Source organism: Ascidia mentula, chromosome 8, assembly GCF_947561715.1.
Source record: "Ascidia mentula chromosome 8, kaAscMent1.1, whole genome shotgun sequence".
Classification (NCBI taxonomy): Eukaryota; Metazoa; Chordata; class Ascidiacea; order Phlebobranchia; family Ascidiidae; genus Ascidia; species Ascidia mentula.
Window position 1 is genome coordinate 18,398,023 of NC_138573.1, and position 24,049 is coordinate 18,422,071.

At 37.3% G+C, this 24,049-nt stretch overlaps 2 protein-coding genes across 2 annotated transcripts in view; both read right to left on the reverse strand.

Moving 5' to 3' along the window:
• Positions 1–21,754, reverse strand: part of LOC145911731 (polyadenylate-binding protein 1-like) — a 29,510-nt gene extending 7,756 nt beyond the window's left edge. Inside the window, exons 1-8 of the mRNA XM_082999150.1 lie at positions 21,497–21,754; positions 21,224–21,417; positions 21,073–21,156; positions 20,853–21,011; positions 20,632–20,767; positions 20,351–20,556; positions 20,084–20,287; positions 19,367–19,516 (exon numbers count right to left, since the gene is read on the reverse strand). Coding sequence (XP_082855276.1) covers positions 19,367–19,516; positions 20,084–20,287; positions 20,351–20,556; positions 20,632–20,767; positions 20,853–21,011; positions 21,073–21,156; positions 21,224–21,417; positions 21,497–21,692 — 1,329 coding nt within the window. The 5' untranslated portion in view covers positions 21,693–21,754. The remainder of the gene's footprint in view (positions 1–19,366; positions 19,517–20,083; positions 20,288–20,350; positions 20,557–20,631; positions 20,768–20,852; positions 21,012–21,072; positions 21,157–21,223; positions 21,418–21,496) is intronic.
• Positions 7,972–13,410, reverse strand: LOC145911734 (uncharacterized). The gene is made up of 7 exons (XM_082999159.1): positions 12,333–13,410; positions 11,985–12,159; positions 11,559–11,812; positions 10,628–10,821; positions 10,105–10,550; positions 9,622–9,857; positions 7,972–9,382 (listed from the first exon to the last, which is right to left on the reverse strand). The coding sequence occupies exons 1-5, from the start codon at positions 13,389–13,391 to the stop codon at positions 10,115–10,117; spliced, it is 2,118 nt and encodes a 705-aa protein (XP_082855285.1). The 5' UTR covers positions 13,392–13,410; the 3' UTR covers positions 7,972–9,382; positions 9,622–9,857; positions 10,105–10,114.
• Positions 21,755–24,049: the final 2,295 nt, after the last annotated feature.

Here is a 24,049-nt window from a genome sequence, read left to right on the forward strand (position 1 = left end):
GTATGTTATGGCACTGTTGGATGGAATTTTCTCTAAAAATGATAAACAATGTACAAGTGACAAACACGTACATTCGGCTCATCACATTTTGAAACAACACTTAAAAACAAATATGAACGGACTGTAAAGTGTATTAGCTTTATCACGCCAAATGGATTCCGTGCCCACTTATACCCACCAACGCAAATTTTTCCAAATTATTAATGTAGGCCTACACGGAAACCATCGGGTTACTGCGTCAAACGTATTCTACAGATGAAAACACTGTTCAAATTTATTAAAGTGCAATTTCCAGATACAATTCCGAAAACCATTTTGCATGCAATTTGAAAGCTTTCTGAACACTGTACATAAAAATATGGGGCTTGACTGCCTGACTCGTTCACTCGTCTGACTTCAGCACCAGTGTTTCCAAAAAATATTCAGGGAAAATAGTCATGGAATCATCGTACGTTTGAGTTGCCTGACTTTCGTGAATGTGTGTTGGAATTGCCTGACTTTCGTGAATGTGTGTTGGAATTGCCTGACTTTCGTAATGGTGTGTAACGTTTATGCATGACGTAGTGTTCACATTTACGTAATTTTCCATTTAGGTAATGGAGAGTGACTTGCAGTTTTGTACCGCCCAGATAAATACCACAGTTCTCGGAACTGCCCAGGAAGAATTGATCGTAATCGCATAATGATAGTATCGTAGCTCACGCGACGACATTCTTACACTGTTATGATTGTCTTTAAATCTCTGGTTTCTGTGGCCCGAATTCATTCCACATTTGGAATCGCCTACTCTGCGCTGGGTTTCTGCCCAGTGTAGTTTCAACATTCCATTCTACATTGTTGGTACGCCTTGGCGTAGAATCACGTTTGTTTATTCTGTTTTGCCCAGTGTAGTGTAGTGTAGTGCAGTTCAACCATTCAACATTCTTGGATCGCCTTTTGCGTTTCGACATTGGTGAAGAAAATTCTTCCAAGATGAACGTCTGTATACTCTGGGGCTCAGCAACATTCGAGGAAAGAAGATTGAAACTATTTCTACCAAGACGAACGACAAATCTTGACTGTGAGTACCAAACCAGTTGTACTTTTGGTCGTAATTCTTCCATCATCTAATTGCCACGAGGATTCTTTTATAATCTTTCATCAAAATTGCCTTCTGGTTGAATATTTATCAAGCTATATTCAAGCCATAATCTCGGCGTTCATTTCGCTGTTTTCTTGGATTGCGCACAGTTGCAAATTGACGCGCAACTCTCTCAAATCTTGCTGAGATTTTCAAGGTTCCTCGTTTTCCATTGCTGGACGTTGCTGCTACCATTTCTCTTGGATTCATCTACTGTTCTTCCAAATTTCCATTCACAACTGCTTTCCTGAGGATTCGTCAACTCCAGCCCTGCGCTTTAATCGAGCTTAGATATTTTCCGTGATTGTTCGTTTCCCCCTGCACAATTTCCGTCTCGTTATTTTGGCCTGGGCTGCCGGCAGGTGTTGGCTTGTCGCTGCGGGAAATCGCACCGTCAATTCCCGCGGACCATCACGCTGTGTTGGAACCGATGCTTACAGGCAAGAATGGAACACTACAAAGTCTGTTGTGCGAAGGAAGGTGGATTTCATTTCAAGAACTTTACAGTCTAAACTATGGAATGCTGTTGGACTATACAATTTCGCTATTCAACAGTCATGGATTATTATACGCAATGAACTGAATTTTTACCTGCCATGGTAAACATCAAGGATATTTCAAGAAATCTTGGCTACAAACGTCAGAACGTTATCGAAAATTACCCGGTAATGTGCCTACTACTTTTGTTTCTACTCTTTTAAGCCATGCCTAGCCATTAGTGGTTACGTAATACTAATCCCCTTATGTTCACTTTCTGCAAAAGGGTTTTTAAACTTTGTTAAGTCTCCTTGTCACCGAAACGTTAGTTAATATTATTCCTTGCGTAATTGACGTCTGTTAAATGTGAAATGTTGATTCAACCCTTAACGAGTCTGCATGACAAGTCAGAAGGGGCCTGATACCTTTATACTACATGGCGCACAATTAAGCAAGGTCGCCCATTATTGCCTCCCCACTCTTTATTATGTCTGAAGCCCCAATAGGAAAAATCCTTGCTCTCTAGTTGTGTTTTGGTTTGATGAAGCACGTAACTGCCAATTGACATATTTTACGCATGGTTTTGTTGTTTGGCCATTATTTTGTGACATGTACTTTGACAAAGCTAAAATACCATTTTTTCTTTTCATTTTCTCTCTTCTCTCTTATATCGTTGTTCTTTGCCTATCCTGAAAAACACTTTTTGGGAAAAGACGAGTGTAACGTTTATGCATGACGTAGTGTTCACATTTACGTAATTTTCCATTTAGGTAATGGAGAGTGACTTGCAGTTTTGTACCGCCCAGATAAATACCACAGTTCTCGGAACTGCCCAGGAAGAATTGATCGTAATCGCATAATGATAGTATCGTAGCTCACGCGACGACATTCTTACACTGTTATGATTGTCTTTAAATCTCTGGTTTCTGTGGCCCGAATTCATTCCACATTTGGAATCGCCTACTCTGCGCTGGGTTTCTGCCTAGTGTAGTTTCAACATTCCATTCTACATTGTTGGTACGCCTTGGCGTAGAATCACGTTTGTTTATTCTACTCTGGGGTTGATTTGTATTTCTGAACATATATCTATCGTCTTGGTGAATAAAACATACTAACACAAGTTTGGTTAGTACGAAGAGGAGTCAGGAGTCAGGGAAACGCATTATCGCAGATTGAACACGCAATTCAAACAAACAAACAATACACATCTCTACAGGTGCGTTGCAATTGCCTGACTTTCGTGATTGTGTGTTGGATTCGCAGAACAATCTTATCCTCAGACTTTCTATAGTTCTTTCAAAGGTCTAAGTAACAGCGCAAATACTTCCAATCACACAAAAGCTGTGCAATTCCCGTGCGCATACTAAAACGAAGTATATGCAAGTCAGGCAACTTTCCTTGAAAATAGTTTTGGAAACACTGCTGTTGAAGTCAGGCAAGTCAGGCAGTCAGGATTTTAGTTTTTTAGTGTTAATATTGAATTTTAGAACACGTTTTTGCAAATGCATTTCCGGTAGCCTTGTGTATGAATGCTCAGCCTGAACAGCTAACCTACAACGAATATATACTTTAAAACGAAAATGTTTTAGCGCCAACATTTTGATCAAATTTTCAACGTAAAAAGCGGTTCGACTAAAATCCTGACTGAAAACTGAAAATAGGCTTTGACCACCAGGTATCATAATGAATTATGAATCTGACGCTCTTCTGGTGGAGAACAACAAATATACACCTTTTGTTTAAAAAAGATTGTATTTTCTGACGTTTCGCCTGTGCGTACGACTAGGCTTCTTCAGAGAATAAAACAAACACAGTAGCGAAGCGAGCCCACAGTTTCCCAAAATATTTTCCGGGAAATTAGCCTGACATGCTTGATCGTGCGTTGCATGCAATTGCCTGACTTGCTTATGTTGTCAGCCAGGCAATTGCAACGCACAATCATATAAGTTGTCTATGGCACAATCACGAAAGTCGGGCAAACAAAGAAGCAATATAACTATATATTTCACAAAAAAAAGGTCGCACTATCCGCAAACAATCTTGTTAAATTTACCTTGGGCGTTGTGTTTTTTTAACTTATTTTATCTTAAGTCCACTCAAACGCAGAAAGTTTTATCATCTCATAATTTCTAAATAAAAAATTTCGGCATCAGTTCAATTTAAAGCTGCATTTAAAATGGTTATACGAACAAAAAAGAACACTGTTATGAAACAGTGATGTTACTATAGGCGCCACAAGCGGGGGTGCAGCCTGGGTGTGGCGCGCCAGTGATAGTGGCCGTCTAGCCCATGTAGCGAGTTTTGCCCATGTATTTGGGCCATGTGACCAAATATGGAAGTGACGCAAATGACGCAGGCCGAGTACCGTATTTTACGGACCATAAGGCGCAATTTAAATCCTTTCTTTTCCTCATAAATTAATCGTGCGCCTTATAAGCCGGTGCGCCTAAGGTATGGATCAAGTAGTGCTTTATTGCCTACACTCAAAACCAGCACCCATACTATTATTATATAAATAAACCACCGTCTTACACACATACTCCTTAAAATACGTTGCGTTCTATAGCCCGGTGCGCCTTATGTATGAACAAAAAACTAATCAAACCAATTTATTGACAGTGCGCCTTATAATCGGATGCGCTTTATGGTCCGTAAAATACGGTACTTGGCCAAAACGGCTGAATTTTTGGGCCATCAAAATAGGTGGTGCTTAACTGACTTTGGCCAAGTAATTTTTGGGCCATGTAATAACTGCAGCAGGATTTGGTAGCTTTTTGCGCAGTAAACAGCAGTTTTTTATATTACTTTAACGCGCGTAAGCACGGTGTTGAAATGAATGTCCTCAGTTACTGACAGCCTCCGTAAATCGCTTTAATTGTGAATATATTTCTTTTTTGATGGGTAGCAAGAGGCGTTTTATTACTTTGCAAGTGGATTATATATGCCTTTCTCATCCTTTTATGCATGGATGTGATTTTCAACTGCATTTTTTAAATGTAACTTTGTAATGGTAAGTTTTGTACATAAATTTAGCTTAGAAAGTGGACAAAAGTGCTGTGGATGCATTGATAACCATATAAAAGTTTTTGCATGTTCATGCAATATATGGTATTACAAATTGGTGAACACAATAGCTTTTTCTACCGTGTAGATAACTGCATCAGATTAGGTAACTATAATATCTTTGGAGATGAAACACATTCCATGGTTTTTGTGTCATTTTCCCAGGTCCGTAGCCAGCACAATGACTGACTGTTGTGGAAATGCATTTAATTAGTTCATGCAAGAAGGTGAACCTAAAAAGGGTTCTGGAAGTCAAAGTACATTTAAATTGTTGAACATGCTACATTTTACATTACCCTTGAGAAGACACAAACACCCTTACAAAAGCAACAGGATTATATGTTGTGGCCTGACAAGCAAGGACTGTGACAGCATGTTCTGACAATTTTGTTTATTTTTTTGCAATAAAGCTTTGCTCATTCAACAAATCAACAAGTAAAGGACAATGGAAAACATTCATAATTTTGTCCAGTTTTGCACTTGTATGGCAGTAATCATCTTTTTCCAATGATTCTCGAATATCTGTAAGATTGACAGTGGTTTTTCTATATTATAAGTAATAAAAGTCTAATCAAACATACCTCTTGTGTTGTTTGGAAGCACTTTGCCAATCTGTTTTCAAGGTTGAACTATGGTTATTATACTGGGCACAAAATTGGAAAAAAAACTAATTAAAAGTGCGGAAAGACACTAAAACAACTGCCACAGGGTTCGAATCCAACTGTTTTTGTATGGGCGGCCAGAAGGGTCATAATGCGTCTGAATCAACACGTTGCTTATTTAACCAACATGTTCCTTATTTAACCAACATGTTGCTTATTAAGCAACGTGTTACTTGGCGCCAGAAATGTCAAAATTCACACGTTGCTTATTTAAGCAACATGTTGGTTAAATAAGCAACATGTTCCTTAAATAAGCAACGTGTTAAAAAAGACGTTGCTAGAAGGCGACCGTGGTCGGCCAAAAGGGTCAAAAGTCTGCCTAAACAACATGTTTGCCGCCCATATATGTACCCTTCTGGCCGCCCATATATGTACAGCGCGTACTATAATGTTTTTTTTTGCGTGATACACATAAAGGGTTGTCTGTCGGTGTTATCGCTATTCACGTCGGATGTTACACAGTTCCGTGGCGACACTGGGCAACTAAGACCTGTTAAAAAACGAGCTTAATAGGCATATTTAGTGAGCTGAAACGAATGAAACACCTTCTCTTTAAGTGCAATGTTTACTACAAACATTAACATGAAATTAAGGAATATGGTGCTTAAGTTCAGAAAATATGAGCAGTTTACAAAACAAAATTGTTCGAGTATACCCCGGTCTTCCTTATACATTGCTTGATTGCTGACCACTGTCAAATTAAAACACACCAAGAAATAGGTCATATATAAGTCATCTTTTTTTATTTAAAATTGTTCCACTTACGTATACAACCACCAACTTTACCTGTTAATTAAATGCCTTCAATTGACAGCATAAATATATGTGACGCAATATCGCAACTAATAATAACTCGTATAGGCTACGTGGTTTTGGAGCCCATAAGCACGTGATGCAACACAGAAAAAAAGCTGCAGTGGCAGACAAAATACTTGTCATTATATTAACTTTTCTGACCACACTACCGTTTTTTGTCGGCCGCATGAATGACTTTCGCCCAAAGTCAAGATTAGTAGTCATAGTAAGCTTTAGAAACCGCCTTAGCGAAAGGTTAACCAAAACGCTGCAAAAAACACAGCACACTTGAAGAAATATTTGTGTTGAAGAAAATTACATGACATGGCAATAAAACAACAAACCGGAACTGGTTTACGAATAAAAACATTATGCACAAAAGAATTACAAACAAGACTGAAGCTTTTTACAACATACGACACGTTAAAATGATTTAGTAAACGGATAAACGGTCGGAGGCAAGTAACAAACTATGGTTTGAGAATTTAATTATTAGGGCAATGTCGTTAGCATTTATGACCGGATTGAGGTTACTCGACAGGGACCGTATAAACAATATTGTTCTTGTAAACAATGCGAACAGGAAACCGCCGGACTGGATGGTAATTGACTAGACGATTTGGTTGTTTTTATACCCCCTAAACTTAAAGCGTTCTTTAACATGGTATGAATTTTGGCAAGATTTTTACAATGCAACAACACATGCCCCATAAACTGGTTTCTCCATTTCAAAACATTCTCTCCATTCATCACAAATTGGATTGTAAACCTCCATTGTTTTAAGGTCATTTTTTCCATTGTTTTTAAAAAGCAATAAACTGGTAAGTGCTAGATTAAATCCGAATACACATATATATTACCCTCCAACAACGTATATCTTATTCCCAATCACACAAGCAGAATGTACATATCGAGCGTTTAGAAGTGGAGCAATAAATTGTATCTATATTTATACACCATGGTTTCAGAAAATAAACACTACATCTATGTGAACAACAGACCAACCACTCCAGCCGCGCGTGGTCTTCTGAAACTGCTGAATAATGTTCAATTTCCCGCCAGGGTTAAAGGTTACCAACGTGACAAAGCGCGCCAGAAGGGTCAAATAAGCAACATGTTCGTTATTTAAGCAACATGTTGTTTAGGCAGAATTTTGACCCTTTTGGCCGACCACGGTCGCCTTCTAGCAACGTCTCTTTTAACACGTGGCTTATTTAAGGAACATGTTACTTATTTAACCAACATGTTGCTTAAATAAGCAACGTGTGAATTTTGACCCTTCTGGCGCCAAGTAACACGTTGCTTAATAAGCAACATGTTGGTTAAATAAGGAACATGTTGGTTAAATAAGCAACGTGTTGATTCAGACGCATTATGACCCTTCTGGCCGCCCATATTTTTGTGACACAAGCGTTCGACAGAGACGATTTGTCAGGTTTTCGCACTTTCGTAAACCCCGCGACACGATCAGTGAAGGGCGAAAAACTGTTACGCTTGAATGCGTATGCGACATGGAAACACGACCCGTTTTTGGACCAAAACGTAAAACATGGACAAAACATTTTGGGCTAAGCCCAATCGCGACATGGAAACATAGTAGGAGTCATAAATAGCAAATGGGGGCCCACGAACATCATTGTTTGCCACAAAACTAAGGGATTTATATCGCTGGGTGCCACTGCGATAATGTCATGTGATCTCCATTAAATAGGTCCTCGCAACCAGAACATTGTTTTCTCTAAAGGGCCCTGATGTAGCCTGTCATTTTGCCGAAGGGAATAATACGCGTGCTCCATAATAAAATACAGCCATGAGTGTAGACAAAAGTTTAATATCGTTGAAGTGAGACGAAGAGGGAAACAAAACAACCATTTATAAAAATTGCTATACGATTTGCAGAAAAACATAGAGAAATTTACTGACGCAAAATCGAAGTTTTGCAGGCATTTAACGAAATAAAAGTTCGGGTCGTGTTTCGTATAATAAATTTGGCGAACAAACCTTGATAAAATAAACCTATATTAAATTTGTCGAATAAAGCTTGATAAAAATAAACCTATATTAAATTTGGCGAATAAACCTTGACAAAAATAAACCTGTAGCGGCCGTAATTAACTCGAAATCTGTGCAGCCTGGATCTGCACCGACCGCCGCACTAGGGGGTTTCCTGATGTGTTTAAACGCAACACTGCAGGCCTTTTTTGGTACGAATTCCTCCTTGTTTGCACAACAGCATTGGTTCTCTGTTAAACGAACAGACATTCAAATACGCACATTCAAATAACACAATTTCACATTCAATTACGTACCAACTTGTTAGGAGTCCAGGACTGAATTACAGGCACTTTTACGGACTAACACGTTTCAGTATTTCAGTTAAATTAACTCCAGTTTTTTATAGCTACACACAAACACTAAATGTTAGAACAAACATTTCCAAAACTAAATTGGATCAACTATGAACTGCGACAACTGAAACTACTGCTTACAGCACAGAAAGAAACTGTAAAACATGGTCAGCACAAGATTGAGACACTAATGACATCACACGCATTGTTACGTTTTTGGATTTTAACCAATCATGGTAAATGCCTTGTTACGTCATAGTCAATGAAGTCAGATTACTGACATGAACTAGAAACAGGGAAATAAAGCACATACAAGTCATTTCTCGCTGTAACAAAACCTATATTAAATTTGGCGAATAAACCTTAACAAAAATAAACCTATATTAAATTTGACGAATAAACCTTGAAAAAAATAAACCTATATTAAATTTGACGAATAAACCTTGACAAAAATCTACGCCCGCATCGCTCGTTAGCTGTCACCAAATTGTAGATAAAAGCACTGTTGTCGGTTTACCAGTTGTCGGGGTATGTCAAGAAAATTAATATAAGATAGAACATGTGCAGCAACAATTTAAACATTGCATTTTCTTTAACATGATAAAAAATAGCAGAAAATGTAATAACATGTGGTTATAGTTCTTGACCTGGACTGAGTCCAACTTCAGGAGGTGTGTCTTTTATAGTCCAACAAACTCTGTTAAAAAACTTTCGGAATACAGTGTTGCCATTTAGTGTGTGTAAAAGGTTAAGAACTACTGCTGAAAGTTTGAACTGTTAAATATACACTTAGTTTGCCACAATAAACGGATGAGCAAATGTAGTTAATTTGACAATATCAACTTCAGGTCTCTTGAAACTTGGTTTGTATTCTTCATATGGTAAGCATTCTTCATCTAACCAAAGATTCAACAAAACTATAAGAAGACATATACTTTTAAACTTGATTTGGAAGTTAATGTGAGGTACATTGATAAACAAATAAACCCAAATCCATGTATGTAGCACTTAAAAAGCTATATCTTTATTTTGAATTGAATTTACCATTTTTTAAGGAACTGTCCTTCTGGCAATTAAAACTAAATTAATGCCATTGCCAGACAGTTTTTCTAAAATCAAAATGCCTGGCTGATTGCAACAACACCACAAAACTTACCATGTTTGGCAGTTGGACGATTTTGTGGATCTTGCTCCCAACATTGTTGCATCAAATTTTTCAACAAACTAAATATAATCTTTTCACTTTCATTTAAACTTTTTTCCACTTGGTTGACAACATCTATATTAGGTCGAACACCACCGCTGATCCTCACCATAAGCATAGGATATGGTAATTTGCTTCCTTTAAAAATGGTTCTTCTGGTAATGATTTCATAGAGCACCATTGCAAAACTAAAAAAGTATAATGAAATTCAATGAAAGAATCCAATCTAAAGCAGCATACTTTATATGATAACTTTTTTAATTGGTATCTTTACCAATACCATACAAGAAACATGTATGAATTCCTCTCCAATGATAGTATTTTATACAGACTTTGTGGATCAAGTGTTCTTGAAAATTTTGTTAATCTTATTTTTTGCTTAAAGTGTTACGAAATAAATTATCAGAAAAAATTTTAGTTAACATATATTTATACCTATAAATGTCTATAGGAGGGTCAGCATTTCCATCATTAAAAAATTCAGGTTCAACATACAACATGGTGCATTGTTGCTTGGAGTTGTGTCCATAGTTGTTGATTCCAATTCTGTGGCTCTAATAATGTTAGTGGCTCCAAAATCAGCTAATTTTACCTCCAAATTTTTTGTGAGCCAAACATTTTCTGGCTTTAAATCAGTGTGACAGAAAATTTTGCCCTTTGCATAATTGTGAATGTATGCAAGTGCAGAAATGATTTGTTGAGCAAAGCGTTTCCTTCTTTGCCATGGTACATCACATGTACTCTGTAGGTGACTTTTCAGATTACCACCAACCACATATTTCAGTATAATGGCAACCTCATTATTCCAACTTGTGCAACCAAGTATCTTAACAACATGAGAGTGTCTGACGCGAACAAGAACATCTGCTTCTCTTTTAATACTGCAACAAAAGTATCAATTTTATGATATATATATATGTATAAAGTTAGTTTGCCTAAACTATTAACACCAACTCACCTTTTAAATCTTTTTTGTATTTCACTTTTCAATCCAGTCAAAGATCGACATTTTGCGACCACTTTTCCGAATGACTCGTGGTAGCAACATCTTATAGCACCAAAGGTACCACAACCAATGTAATCAGTGTCATTGGAACTTGTCAACAAATCGTCACTTTTTAACCCAATCAATTGGGATGAAAACTTGCAGTTCTTAAAAAACAACATTTTTGAAAGAGGTTTACAGGCTTCGCAGCCAAGGCATTGCAGCCAAGCTGGATCAGCCACTTTTCCCGACAAGTCGGAGCGAGATCTGAAAAATCAAGCTCCCGGTGAGGTTTGAACTCGCGACCCTGGGCTTACCAGGCCCAACGCTCTACCAACTGAGCTACAGGAGCTCAGTGGCTTCACGGGGTATATTGTGGCCAAGGTACACTGGTGCGCAAGCGCACAACTTGTCAGGCGACCTTCACATGCGTAGAGGATCTCCACCACCGTAATCAGACAACGCAGAAGTAATGCCATGCTTACGCATAGCAAGGCGGGATCGCCCCACTGCGCAATAAGCATGGCATTACTTCTGCATTTTTGAAAGACATCTGATTTTTGTTATAGCACTCGATTCATTCATGCCCACGAAAAAAATACACTGGATACCCCAGGTGTGGCAAAACATTCCAAAATGCCTTAAAAGGACAAAGTAACCTTCAGGGTATGTCCAATTTCTTTGTTTTCAATTTTTAAAATAAATTTAATTAAGGAAATTATCACCATCTCTTTTTGCCTATTAATGGCCATACTTATCTGGTTAACTGTATTGCACTTTTAAGTTGTGTGCGAATTACAACATACTTTGCGCACAGTATTTGTGCATAGAAGACAGAAGGTAACAAAACCTTCAACAGAAAAAATATAGCGGGTAAAGGCATATTTCCAAAGTGATGATTTACCTCTCGTGCCAGAGCAGATGGTGCAGGTAGAGACTGATGAACTTGTTGAACCGTTCTACACAGATGAGCTTGTTGTGTGTTTTTATAAAAATGATATTCAAGCACACCAACTGCCCCCTCTACTTTTGCTTTGAGCAAATGGGGTGATTCCAACAAGAGCAGAATGTCAGAGTTGTCCATTTCAAGCAATATGCCAGTGATCTTTGAAGCCAGATGTGGTTGAATACTTTCAATAAGTGGGTACAAGTGCTCACCTTAATACAAACAGAGGTATTTTTTATACACAGTTTGTATTATCTGTGTTTCAGTGTAGTGCTTATGAAGCAGCAACTTTACTTGATCTAATAGTCTACAAAGTTAACACTTAATTTTGCACTGACTTTGAAAAACCAAACAAAAGATTTAAAGGCCGAAAACAATTCCTACCAAGCATCTGCTTCTGTTCTTGGGGTTGGGCAGCAGCCAACATACTTGCTGTGAGTGGTTCCTGGCCTTGTACATGCACAGCTTGCTGCATGCCAGAGTCTGGTTGTTGTTGATTTTGAGCTTGGCCAGGTTGGGGATATTCTGTCATGTCTACACTTTGTGTGTATTTAAATTGCTGCAAAATATTTCACAAAATGCAAAATATTAATATTATTTCACAAAACTAATTAGTGAAAACCAAACATTCAAGAAAAGTTTGGGGAATAATTCTAATCGAAAGTTATGCTATTCCAGTTAACCATGCTTTTGTCAATTGCGACATTCTGAAGTTAAACTTAACGAGGTTACCTGGGTTTGAGTGACGTAATTCAAGGCAACGGTCTGCATTTCACCTGCTGCAGCTGCATAAGGCTGAATGTGTACCGGGGGTGGAGGGGAATTTTTGGGCATCTGCCCCTGAAAAGATGCTGGTGCGGATATGGAAATATATCGCGACTTTACTGGTCTTGGTTTGTTTGCATTGGGTTTACTTGGCGAAATCAATTCCTTTGTACTAGAATGGTTGATGGTGTTTGAGGGTGATGGGAAGGGGTCAGGAGATTTGGGAGTGGAATCCTCGTCATCATTTGCACTAAAATTATTCACGCTACTATTCAGCTGTTTGTCAGCAAGTGAAGCAGTTGTTGTAACATCATACGTCAAGGCTTCATTTAGTTCCACATCTTCGTAAATGAAGTCGTTGTCCTCGTAGTCAGGGTCCTGACATGCTTCAAGGTAATACTCTATGTCATCCTGTATGACGTTGATTTGATTCGGTTGTATCGTTTCGTTATCCAGCATCCTCATCAAGGTTTTAAGATTTTTTATGTGGAACCTGTGCTTTTCGAGGTAATTCTTCAAGTCATCAATCCTATCCAGCTTTGCTCTATCTACCTCATTTTTCCTTGAGTGTGAGCCGATAGATTCAATTTCACTTTCAAACATGTTGATTTGTTGGTTGATGGAGTCAATGGTGACTTGCAACCACTGCATTGTTTCTTCTTTCTCCTTTTGAGCAGGGTCAACTTTCTGGGCAAGACCAAGGCCTTCTTTCGAATCAGCTTTAGTTTTCATTATTACCCTTTCTACCAATTTAAACCTTTCCATTTGGGTTTCAATCAGCTTTCTGTTGTCCAGGAGAACCTTCTTGTCCTTTATTTCATTAGAGGCAGCCCATGTTTTTATTTGGTCCCTTAATCTCTGTAGCTTTTTGATTTCCTTTCTTAAGTCGCTCCTGTGCTTGTCCTTCTGATTGGTATTATTGGCATTGCACAGCTTTTGCCAGATGTCCTCAAAGGTCTCAACTCCTTCCACGATTTTTTTAAAACATCGGTCCATTTCTCCTTGCAATTTGCGCTTATCTGCCATTGCCCTAGAGTCATTACATAAGGCTATAAAAAATAAAAAGCAGAAAACATTATTGCAACATTCTAAGCAACTTGTGTAAAAATCATTGAAGAACGGTAAGTTAAAAAGCTATATGCGTTTGAACTTTTGTCGACCGGCGTCTCTTTTCTTTGGTCACCAACGAGACGTTATTCGACAAAAATTTCAACGCTCATAACTTTGCCGTTTCCAAATGGATTTCGATGAATTTTGTGCAGGTTGCATAGAATGGTATGTAGTTTAAAAAAATATAAAAAAAAATTCCAACAATTTATGTAACAAATATTAATGTACCTTGTCATAAATCGGTCAGAACTAAATCGGACACCGTTAGAAACTACATTTGAAACCCTTTTCAACCATACCAAACTTGTCTAATTATCGCATCTGAATGTACGCCTACTGATCGAATATTATTCATAACGCTCATAAAAAAGTACACTTTTTCGTTATTAAGTCTTTTCACAGGTTTGCGGTCACGACTAGAAACTTCATCAAAAACCCTTTCCAACCACAAGTTCCCGAGAATAACGAGTTTTCGGCTTTAGGGTTGCAAGCGACACCGGAGGAACCAAACCGACTGACGATACCAGAGGTTGAAAAAAAATGGAGCAACGAAGAAAGATGAAGATGTCGTGCCAAATGTGGTGGTGGGTCACGATGCGTTTAATTAGCATGCAGATTAGACGATTGCTTTATTCGACTTTTGGTGTTGTTTAGGAAGTTGATCGTGGCTTTCTCCCATCATTTGCTGAAATTATAAAGAATTTCGCCCAGGTAAGACATCTTGCCTTGTGTGTGATGGTGTCGTGTACAAATGTGTGTAATATCGCGAAAATTACATACGTTTGCACACAGGGCCCAAAAACGATACCATATACTCACATGCGAGGAGGGGCTGCGGAAACGAGGTCACTTCGAATTTCTGCTACGCAAAAACGTCAGAGAAACATCGAAGAGGGAGGAGCTCCAAAGGCTAAATTCGGTCGATTTAGAAAACGTCAAACAACATCACAAACACCACCACCCAACAACAGATCTTGGCCACGACGTGGAAAAGTCACTACTCTTCCACCAGCACTACGCAACACACAAAAACCTTCGCCACCAGCACTACGCAACACACAAAAACCTTCACCGACAACACAATCCAAGTCTTGTGCAGGTAAGTAAATTTTATAAATAACATCTTAATACCGATAACTACCCATTGTTCTAAAGCAGTGGTTCTCAAACTGTGGTACGCGTACCACTAGTGGTACGCGAGAGCTTTTCAAGTGGTACGCGATTTAGTCTACTCTGTACAATTTGCCGCACTTTGCAGAAGTCAAAACCGCTGCAAATACATGATGTCGGTTTTGTTTATTGTGCATTTGTGACGCAATAGTATCAACGTGAAATTGTTGCACTGTTGAAGTAATTCTGACATCGTGTATTCAACTGTGCAACAATTTCACGTTGATACTATTGCGTCACAAATGCACAATAAAGAAAACCAAGCAACTGGTGATATTGGCTAAATTGTTATTCATTGGTGTTATGTCATAACAGTTATGGTATAGTAATACGGTGGTACGCAGTGTATTAAAAAACAAATGAGCGGTACGTGATTGGAAAAAGTTTGAGAAACACTGCTCTAAAGGCTCTACGGGACAGAAAACACGAAGCAGCAACGTACAGCGAGAAGGCTAAAGCACTTGCCGTGACATACCACGATATGTGCTTCAAGTGAAATAACAATAAAACTGTTTGTTTTTGAAGCTTCAAGCAAATATCTTCTGTTCGACCCCCATTCGGTTTTCGCATGGAGGCATTTGGCAAAAACCTATTTTAAAGGTAAAATATTTAAACCGAATATTAATCAAAAAGTGGAGCGACTAAAAAGCTTTTGGGAAAAGAACATTGTAAAAACAACCGAAGCCCTTGCTAATGTTGACCACCTTTGTGCTTCATCAAGCAGTTTTGTTGAAGGTAAGGATGTTTCTACGGGAAACGCATTTTGTGATTGGTCACTTGACGCATTCGCTTCTAATACCCCCGTTAAAATTAAGGAAGAAACGTTTTCCAATGCGTCTTTTAAAACTGATGAAGAAACGTCCTGTAATACGCCTGATAAAATTATTAAAGAAATGTCTTGTAACGCATCCGTTGACAGCGCAACAGCTTGTAATGACCCTTTGCAAAATAAAGGTAAGAGCATGCCCAATGTACAAATCAGGAAAATAACTGAGGTTTTATCAACATTTCCCAGTTTTGACTCGTCGAAACTCGACGATTGGTGTTTGTTGATTAAACCCCTTTACAACACAAATTTCACCAAACTTCAGTTAAAGAAAAAACGTATTTGGGGAAAAAATAAGGAGAACATCATTAACGGCTGTTGTTCAACTTGTAATTTTGTCACTGAAAACATAAAATTGTCAGACTCTAACAGAGAATTAAATAATACCCCTTCTCCTGTTATACACGACAATATCAGTTGTCAAAATGTTGATTAATGACGAAACGAATGATGATGGAAATGAATGATGGAAATGTTGATAAAACGTCATCGAACGACAATGTTTGCGAATTATCCAAACGAACAGCTGAGTGCTCATTTTTATTCGACAATATTAGCATCAGTCAAACTGAAATTTGGGAACCAAACTTTTTTGAAAAATCTTCCACATTTACTTTGTCTGAAAACATTTTCAGGTTGATCGTTGGACCCGTTTGCAACAGAAATAAAGACTGGCCTGACATTATAAGATATGGGATAAAAAGCAGTAACCCGTTATCGATCAGCACTGGACCAGAAACGCACTTCAAAGCGATATTTGCGGTGTAAATTTGAATTTTGTGGTTGCGTGGCTGACGTTGATTTAAAGTATATGGCATTGCGCTGTTTTTCTGTTAGCTATTCTAGAGTACCATAAATTACTCGGCACTCTACAACATGTTAACACGTCGCCTAGTGTAATGCTGTGGTCCCAACAATCTTTGGAAATTTTTCACAATCGAACTAAGAACGACATAATGTATATGGATGCCACCGAAAAAAAAGCGTTGTAAAAAACAAAAAAAATCATTTGCATTTCTACGCCTATGAAATTGTAACAAGAAATCCCACCAAAGGCACCGCACATTTAGCTGTTGCGACATATGTCAACAATAGGCATAACGTCACATCAACTTCTTATTTTCCACAAATACAGCCTGAATTTTGTGCTGAATTTTCACCATAATTTTCAGCAGCATCCACCAGCAAGTAACTACCTAATTGAAACAGCCCGAAACCCCACTAAAACTGCCCCAAACACCCTAAAATTCGCCATGACAACAGCACGCACATGTGCGCTCATTCAACCGTAAAATTGACTTATATACATCACTGGTTTGCTTTGTGACGTAAAATTTCTATTGTGACACAGGTGTACACCGTGGGTATTTCCCAGCACCAAAATTTATTTTCATAGAAATACCAATATGCGTCCTAAAGGGATTTTAAAAGGCTTTCCAACTGGGGTAGAATTATCTTTCCTGTCAATCTATGAAAAAAGTTATGGCTGATTTATGACGATGCTTATTAATATCCTTCGTTCGAAATTGATATTTTTTTTTACATTTTTATAAATTTGGTGTCAATCTATGCATCTTGCAAAAAAATATCGAAATCCCACGAGTAACAGCAGAATTGTGTGTGTTTGAAGTTTTGTCAACTATATCATCTCTTTGGTCGTTACTCGTAGTCGCAGGATTTCCATATTTTTTTTGCAAGATGCATAGATGGTCCCAAAAAATGTTTTGTTAACTGGCGATTTTTTTTTCGTTAACTAACATCCCTCTGGTTCAAAAAACTATCTTAAAGTCCATATTGGGTTCAAGAACAGTGAAATGATACTTCTCGTTTTTTTAATAAAATCACTTCAAAAACCAAATTCAATAAAAGACAAGCACTTCAAACTTGAAATAAAAATTTAAAAGACAAGCAATCTAATATAACACTGACAAAAAATACCTAATTAACCCTGAGCAATAAGAGAAAAATCTACATTGGCAGGAAAAGTAAAAAAAAGGATTATAAGTTTATATATAAACAATGTTCGCTTCGATTGTATCATGGATTTCTGCCTTTCATTGCACTGGTACTTGATTCAGCTGTTATTGGCAACTTGACAGAATCTATGTTGCTTGGTGACTGAAATAAATCAAAAATTTTGGGGTCATACAAAAATTTATTACCCTACCCATGAATAGCGATACCTGTACTGAGTGAACTGTGTTATCTTGCCCCACTTCATTTGCTGTGTTTTGTTGGTTTGTTTGAATAACAGTAACCACATCATCCAACATTCCTTGGAGAGAATCGCAAGTATCCAACATGTTATGAAGTTTAGATTTGATTGAATGCAACATAACATTGGTTGCTGTGGCCAATTCCAAGTTGATGTTATGATATGGTGGATAAGGGCCTTCAAAAAAAATTGGGGAAAATTAAAATTCATTCAATATTTCCATATCAGAGGTAGGGATAGTTATATTGACAATGCTAATGGACAGCTTGCTTCAAATTAAAGTTAGATTACATTAAAGTTTTGGCGAAAAAAAAGATCAAATCTATTTTAACACATTTTGTAATTTTTTTAATGTCTTTTGTGTAGTTGTTTTTGTGCAAAATACACATAATTTTATTTTCAATAAATCAGTATATTTGAACTGACGAAATAGAAGTTGTATTGATTGTTTAAAATGTAACATTAGTAAATCAGTCATGCAATCTTTATTAAAATTCTTGTTTTGACTGTAGTCCAAGTAGGACCTTGGTGTGATTACATAAACCCTGATCCATGATTATAAAAATTAAACAAAGATGCTTTATTGTTACATGAGTGGCACTAATAATTTTGAAACTGTTGTTGGTAAAGTGTAATTTTCATACCCTGCAGGTATAATTTCGCACATTTCAAAGATAATTATATCAGAATGGGCTTGATTTTGCCCTATGATTTTGCCCCGGTAGATCTCTCTCAAGTTGAGTGTAATTTGTTCATTGTGTTAAATAATAAATACAAGAATACAACAGAGACTTTTATTGGTGTGTCATACAAAAGGATTTAGATATTATGCACTGGAAGACAGTTGTTTAGGCCCAACTTGATTTATAAATTCCAAGCACAAAACAACAAAAATGACTTTACCTGGTATCTGCTTCTGTTCTTGGGGTTGAGCAGCAGCCAACATACTTGCTGTGAGTGGTTCCTGGCCTTGTACATGCACAGCTTGCTGCATGCCAGAGTCTGGTTGTTGTTGTTTTGGAGCTTGGTCAGGTTTAGGATATCCTGCCATGTTGGGGTTCCTCACACTTTGTGTGTATTTAAACGGCTGCTGAATGAATAAAATAACAGGGTGTCATCAATATTAGGTAGTGATTTAAAAGTCTGAAATATAAGGTTCATGAACAAAAATTATTATCTATAGTTTTACTATGTAACTCAATGAGCACAATTTTTTAGTTTACTGCTGCTGTAGTGTGTACTAACATATTTGTATTCCATTAACAATGAATTTAGCCAATACAACTAAATAATGCTTAAACACACATGTATTTAAATGTACCCTATTAGTCAGTGAACTACTTTCAGAAGATATGCAAAACATACATACACTGACAAAAACAAATAATTAAGTTATAAAAAGGTTTAATGAAAGAAGCAGGCTGCTCAACATATCTAGCAGCATTTATCATGTGTATTTTGTTGCTGTTCACAAACCTGCAACACTTGTGGTTGCATGACATGTTGCAATGGATGCATTATGCTTGTGCTACATGCATCAATTGGTGTTGTCATTGGACAAATAACCGGTCCACATGGACCCAGTAATCTCATGTCTCCATACATCTTAAAATATGTTGATGTTGTAATTTAATTGCCATCATAAAACCCTTGCCAACAAGGATTTTATAAATTTTTTACCTGGAAACTGGCTGGGCTTTGTGGTTGCCAGTGAGGAGCGGTTTGAATGTAATGGCTTGGCATGTACATCCTTTGAGCTCCCTGGAATGGCATAAAGTAACCAGGGGCACTAACTGTGGTTGGAATTGATTGGCTCACCAATTGTTCAGGCTGCAAAAATAAAGAACTTACTCTCTAACATGACCAAGTCACCTTCGTGAACTAGAGTTCAGAATGCTACCAGGTGTGATCCGCCTTAACCCAAGTGTTACAGCATGTTCACACCTTTTTTGGGCTTTGTTGTCAGTTTTAACGTTGCCAAGGTACAGGTGTATTTCTGGTCTGGCACATACTTCAGCACTGCTGGGTGGCCACTCAACGACTTATGCAGCCTGTGACAATCCATCACTTCCAAGTGCAATTGGCACTAAGGCAGATGGTGATTCTACTATGTGAGGAAATCACCTTCATACGAACCCCTGAATAACCTATGTCATTTTATTGGTACACGGTACCCATGTAATTTTTTTGCATATTTTTTTTATCATGTTCCTACTAGCATACTACATGTTCTTTTGTGCAAAATATGATTCATACCAATCCAACAATTTGTTTGTGTAGTATCGATTACCTCCAATGACAACATGAGTGAAAAAAACAATGAAGGTGATTCACTAATTGATTTTAATTGATGATATATGTATATGCTTTTTACAAAACGTGCTTTTTTGTATTTACCTTACTCATTCCACTTATCGTCCTCTGCATCTGTTGTGCAGTAAGATGGGCTTTGCGGTCTTTTTTATTGTGAACGAAAGCAACATAAAGTGGTTTCGAGCCAACAATTCGACCATTCATTTCTGTCACAGCCTTTGTGGCTTCTTCTGGGGAACTGAAGCAAACAAATCCAAAACCACGAGACACTTCAGAATCATACATGATCTGCAAAAGGAGAATCAACTGACAATACTGAGTGTTTGCATTAAAATATATTTAAATATATACCTTTGCACTTGTAATTGTGCCATACTGATTGAAGGCCTCACGTAAGTCTTCCTCTGTTATGTTATCATCAAGATTTTTCACATAAAGGTTTACATCCTGATATCGTTGAATATGGTCTTGATTTTTCTGTTTGTTTTGATTGTAAAGCTCATTTTGTCTCTCTTGTATTTTTTGGGCTCGAGCAACATACAAAGTGTTATTTGAGTCTGCAACATATATTATCTGGATGAACACCAACCTACAAAACCTTGTGGTCAAAAAATATACTGCAACAAAAATACTTTCTATTTTAGTGCCATTGAGTGCATCTACAGCACTTTGAGCATCCTCGTGTTGGTTAAAAGCCACAAATCCAAAACCAAGGGACTTTCCCAGGTCATCTTTCATTACAGCAACACTTTTAATTGTTCCATATTTCTAAAATAAAAACAGGAAAAAGTTTTGTTGAACATTGCAACACAATTTTGCACTTTTTGCGTTATTTGGCATGACAACAGGGTACTTCAAACTTTTTTCTTAGGGTTTCATCATCAAGTTTGTCACCAAAGTTCTTGACAAAGCAGTTGGTAAATTGATCAATTTCCTCCTCCATATTCTTGCCGTGTTCAGAGTGAAACTTGCCAACAAACACCTTTTTCCCATTCAGCAATGTTCCATTGACCTGTTAATATAGTTATAAAGCATCTTACAACAACATCAATAAACTTTAACTGATTTGAGACTTTGTCTATAGCATGCAATGCTGCTTTTTCACTGTCAAAATGAACAAAACCATAACCATTGGATACTCCATTCTGACAAGACACCTATAGAAAAAACCTCTTAACTAAACAGATCAATTGAAAAAAGTTTTTGTGGTCCACTATTGAAAACCTTGCAGGAGAGAATGTTTCCAAATGCTGAGAATACATCATGTAAAGCCTTGTTATCAATGGATTTTTCCAAGTTCCCGATAAATATATTTCCAACACCGGATTTACGAAGAGATGGGTCATGTTCACTCCACATGATGTGAATTTGTTGACCTTTGATTGGGTCATAGTTCATGGTGTCCAGAGCTCGTTCAGCTGTCAAATATGTCATAATGTGAATTTTAATTGTGGAGAAAGGAAAAATCTTTGAATAATCAAAAACTAGAGTTGGTACCATCAGCATGTTGCTGGAAATTGACATATGCATAACCCAGAGATCGTCGGGTGATGACATCTCGACAAACACGAATTGACAGAACTGGGCCAGCTTGAGAAAACTTTTCATACAGCATGGCTTCGGTGACATCTTGGTGCAAATCACCAACATACAAGGATGCCATAGGATAGCTTGTGGCATTGGAGTTATTCATTTTTATCCTGAGTTTCAATAGGATTTTATACACAAGACCTACATTTGTTCTTTGCAAACAATCTGCACTGCAAGTTTCGAAATTTAAAATAATTTATTATGGTAATCTCAACTTAATAATTTCATCGCTTTGTTGTAATTCAAAAATCTTGACTTAATGAGATCACCAACGCTGGTCATTTTGCTGCAATAAAAAAAAATCTAATTGGACATGCAATAGAATCAAGCGAGTTTAATCGACATCAAATAATCTTGTTGAATAAAACTCGTCAAAACTTTAGTTTCGTTTCAAGGAAATTCCCGGTGGGGAAAGTACCATACACAATGAACATAAAAATGTTGCATATCTGCTTTAAGATTTTTTTCTTGATTTTAATGTTTATATCTATAATTTGGTGAAAAAAGGTTTAGCCAGCGGGAAATGCCCACATGGAAATCAAGTTTAACGTAAACTTCGTAACCCGGTGTAGTTATATTTTCCGAATGTCACATCCGCGTGATTCCTTAACTGTGACGCTTTGTGTGTTACAATCACCTGCACTACAAAGGCTTGTCTGCTAACGACTTGTTTTCCATTTATTGCCTTGAATTAAATTGGATATGCTCAAATACTAAGAAACAAACCAAGATCAATATCCCACATTTTTCTATTAATCCGAATGTTCATCCGAAACTTTGTCCAATTTACGCAATATGTTAGAGATATAAACGATTTGTACTGAGGCATTTGAGGGGCAAATACAGCTAATGTGGTCTGTTGTACAAAGTTGCTGTCGAAACACCACCGCACATAGTATATCGCATAAGGTTTCGGTCTTACGATATATTGTGAAGAACATTTTCATGGATGTTTAACTCATGTAAGTTTTAAGAAATAAGATCCGATGAACCACTCATTTCGTAAGACGCGACAGGAGATCAATATATCACTAGGTGGTTATAGCGTATATTGTAACAAGATGTAAATTTCTCCATCCCTGAGCAGCGTTCAGTTCGTGTCAAAAACGAAAGTTTATTTATTTGTACAAACAAACTTGCAGTAAGCAGTTTAACCGTGCACCCAATGAACGGCGTCAAAAAACAACAACAAGAACACGTAGGCTACAAAAGGGGGACTGGATCTTACAAATTTTTACAGATTTTACAGCCAATTTTATTTGGCATTTAGGTAAATTTGTCATCATTACCAAAATAAAATGCGTTTTTTTTTCTTGTTCCAAATTACTATAAACTCTATGCTTGGTGTTCCAAAGTACAATACTGATCTTACATTACCCAATAATATTAGTAGTAGTTTTTGAAATTGTGTTTACATCGGAGCTAATTCACAAAGGATCTTAGACACTGTTTGACAATTATAATCATTCCAGGTGGCTGTGACATCTGGATGAACACAATCTTCATTATTGAGGGAGTTGTTTGGTTCTCCCGAATCCCAATTTGTCCATCCCTGACTAACTGGGACTCCATCTTCCCACACAAAACTTCCTTCTGTTTGGATGTCGGTCAGGCCAATGGCTGTTACGATAAGTTGGTTTCCGAAATGCGCAGCAACACTTCTAACACAAACATAGGTCATTTTTTTTCTTTACATTACTTGTTTTTATATTTTTTACCTAACCTATTGCTTAGAAAATAAAAATTCCACTCTATCTTAAATCATTGATTTCCAAATTCACAAGAAAGACACTATTTTTCCTATTTAACTTGTTCCACAAGTCAACATCAAAACCTGTAGACAGTCTCATTTCTCATTCCAACCGAAGCAACTCGACCACCGATGTTTGAACATTCCAACCTCCCGTGTTCAAACCCTGGAGTGTGAGATAGGATCTTGTAACGATATCCGTTGGCTGCAGTGAAACTTCCATTCCAATACATATCTGTGAACATATTTGTATTCTTGTTAGATTATCATACTAATTATTTGTGAGAGCTTCTAATGGTAAAACATTCATTTATTTAATTTGTGTGTTAAAAAAAACGTCGAATCCACCGTTGTGCAACAAGTTGCTTCTTGATGGGCCACGATTAGCTCGACTTTTGCTTGGTACTCACCCACTTCGAGTTGCTGCACCCGTTCTGTTTCAATAAAATAATTATTGTTTTAATATGAAGTTGAAAATAATTTGCATTGCTTTTTCCATTAAGTTATAACATGTTTGTGTTTACCTTGAAGCCTGAGAAAAGAACTGTGTTCCACAGAATCTCCCTTCGCTCCTTTGCTGCCATTATGGCCCTGTGTCCAATTGGAGTATTGTGTTAGTGTTCAGCTACTGTGTAAGCCCGTTATGGAAAATTACAGAAAAGTTTTATACGTAACAATCGTGCTAAGAAATGCCAATTTAGATTTATATG

What these genes read in the sequence shown, in the direction of transcription:
- LOC145911734 (XM_082999159.1), bottom strand. Translation starts at nt 13,391, where the DNA reads ATGGCAGATAAGCGCAAATTGCAAGGAGAAATGGACCGATGTTTTAAA. An exon ending in AGAACAGAAGCAGATGCTTG is followed by an intron (nt 11,813 to 11,984) that starts GTAGGAATTGTT and finishes GTTTGTATTAAG; the next exon opens with GTGAGCACTTGTACCCACTT. An exon ending in CATCTGCTCTGGCACGAGAG is followed by an intron (nt 10,822 to 11,558) that starts GTAAATCATCAC and finishes TTGTTTTTTAAG; the next exon opens with AACTGCAAGTTTTCATCCCA.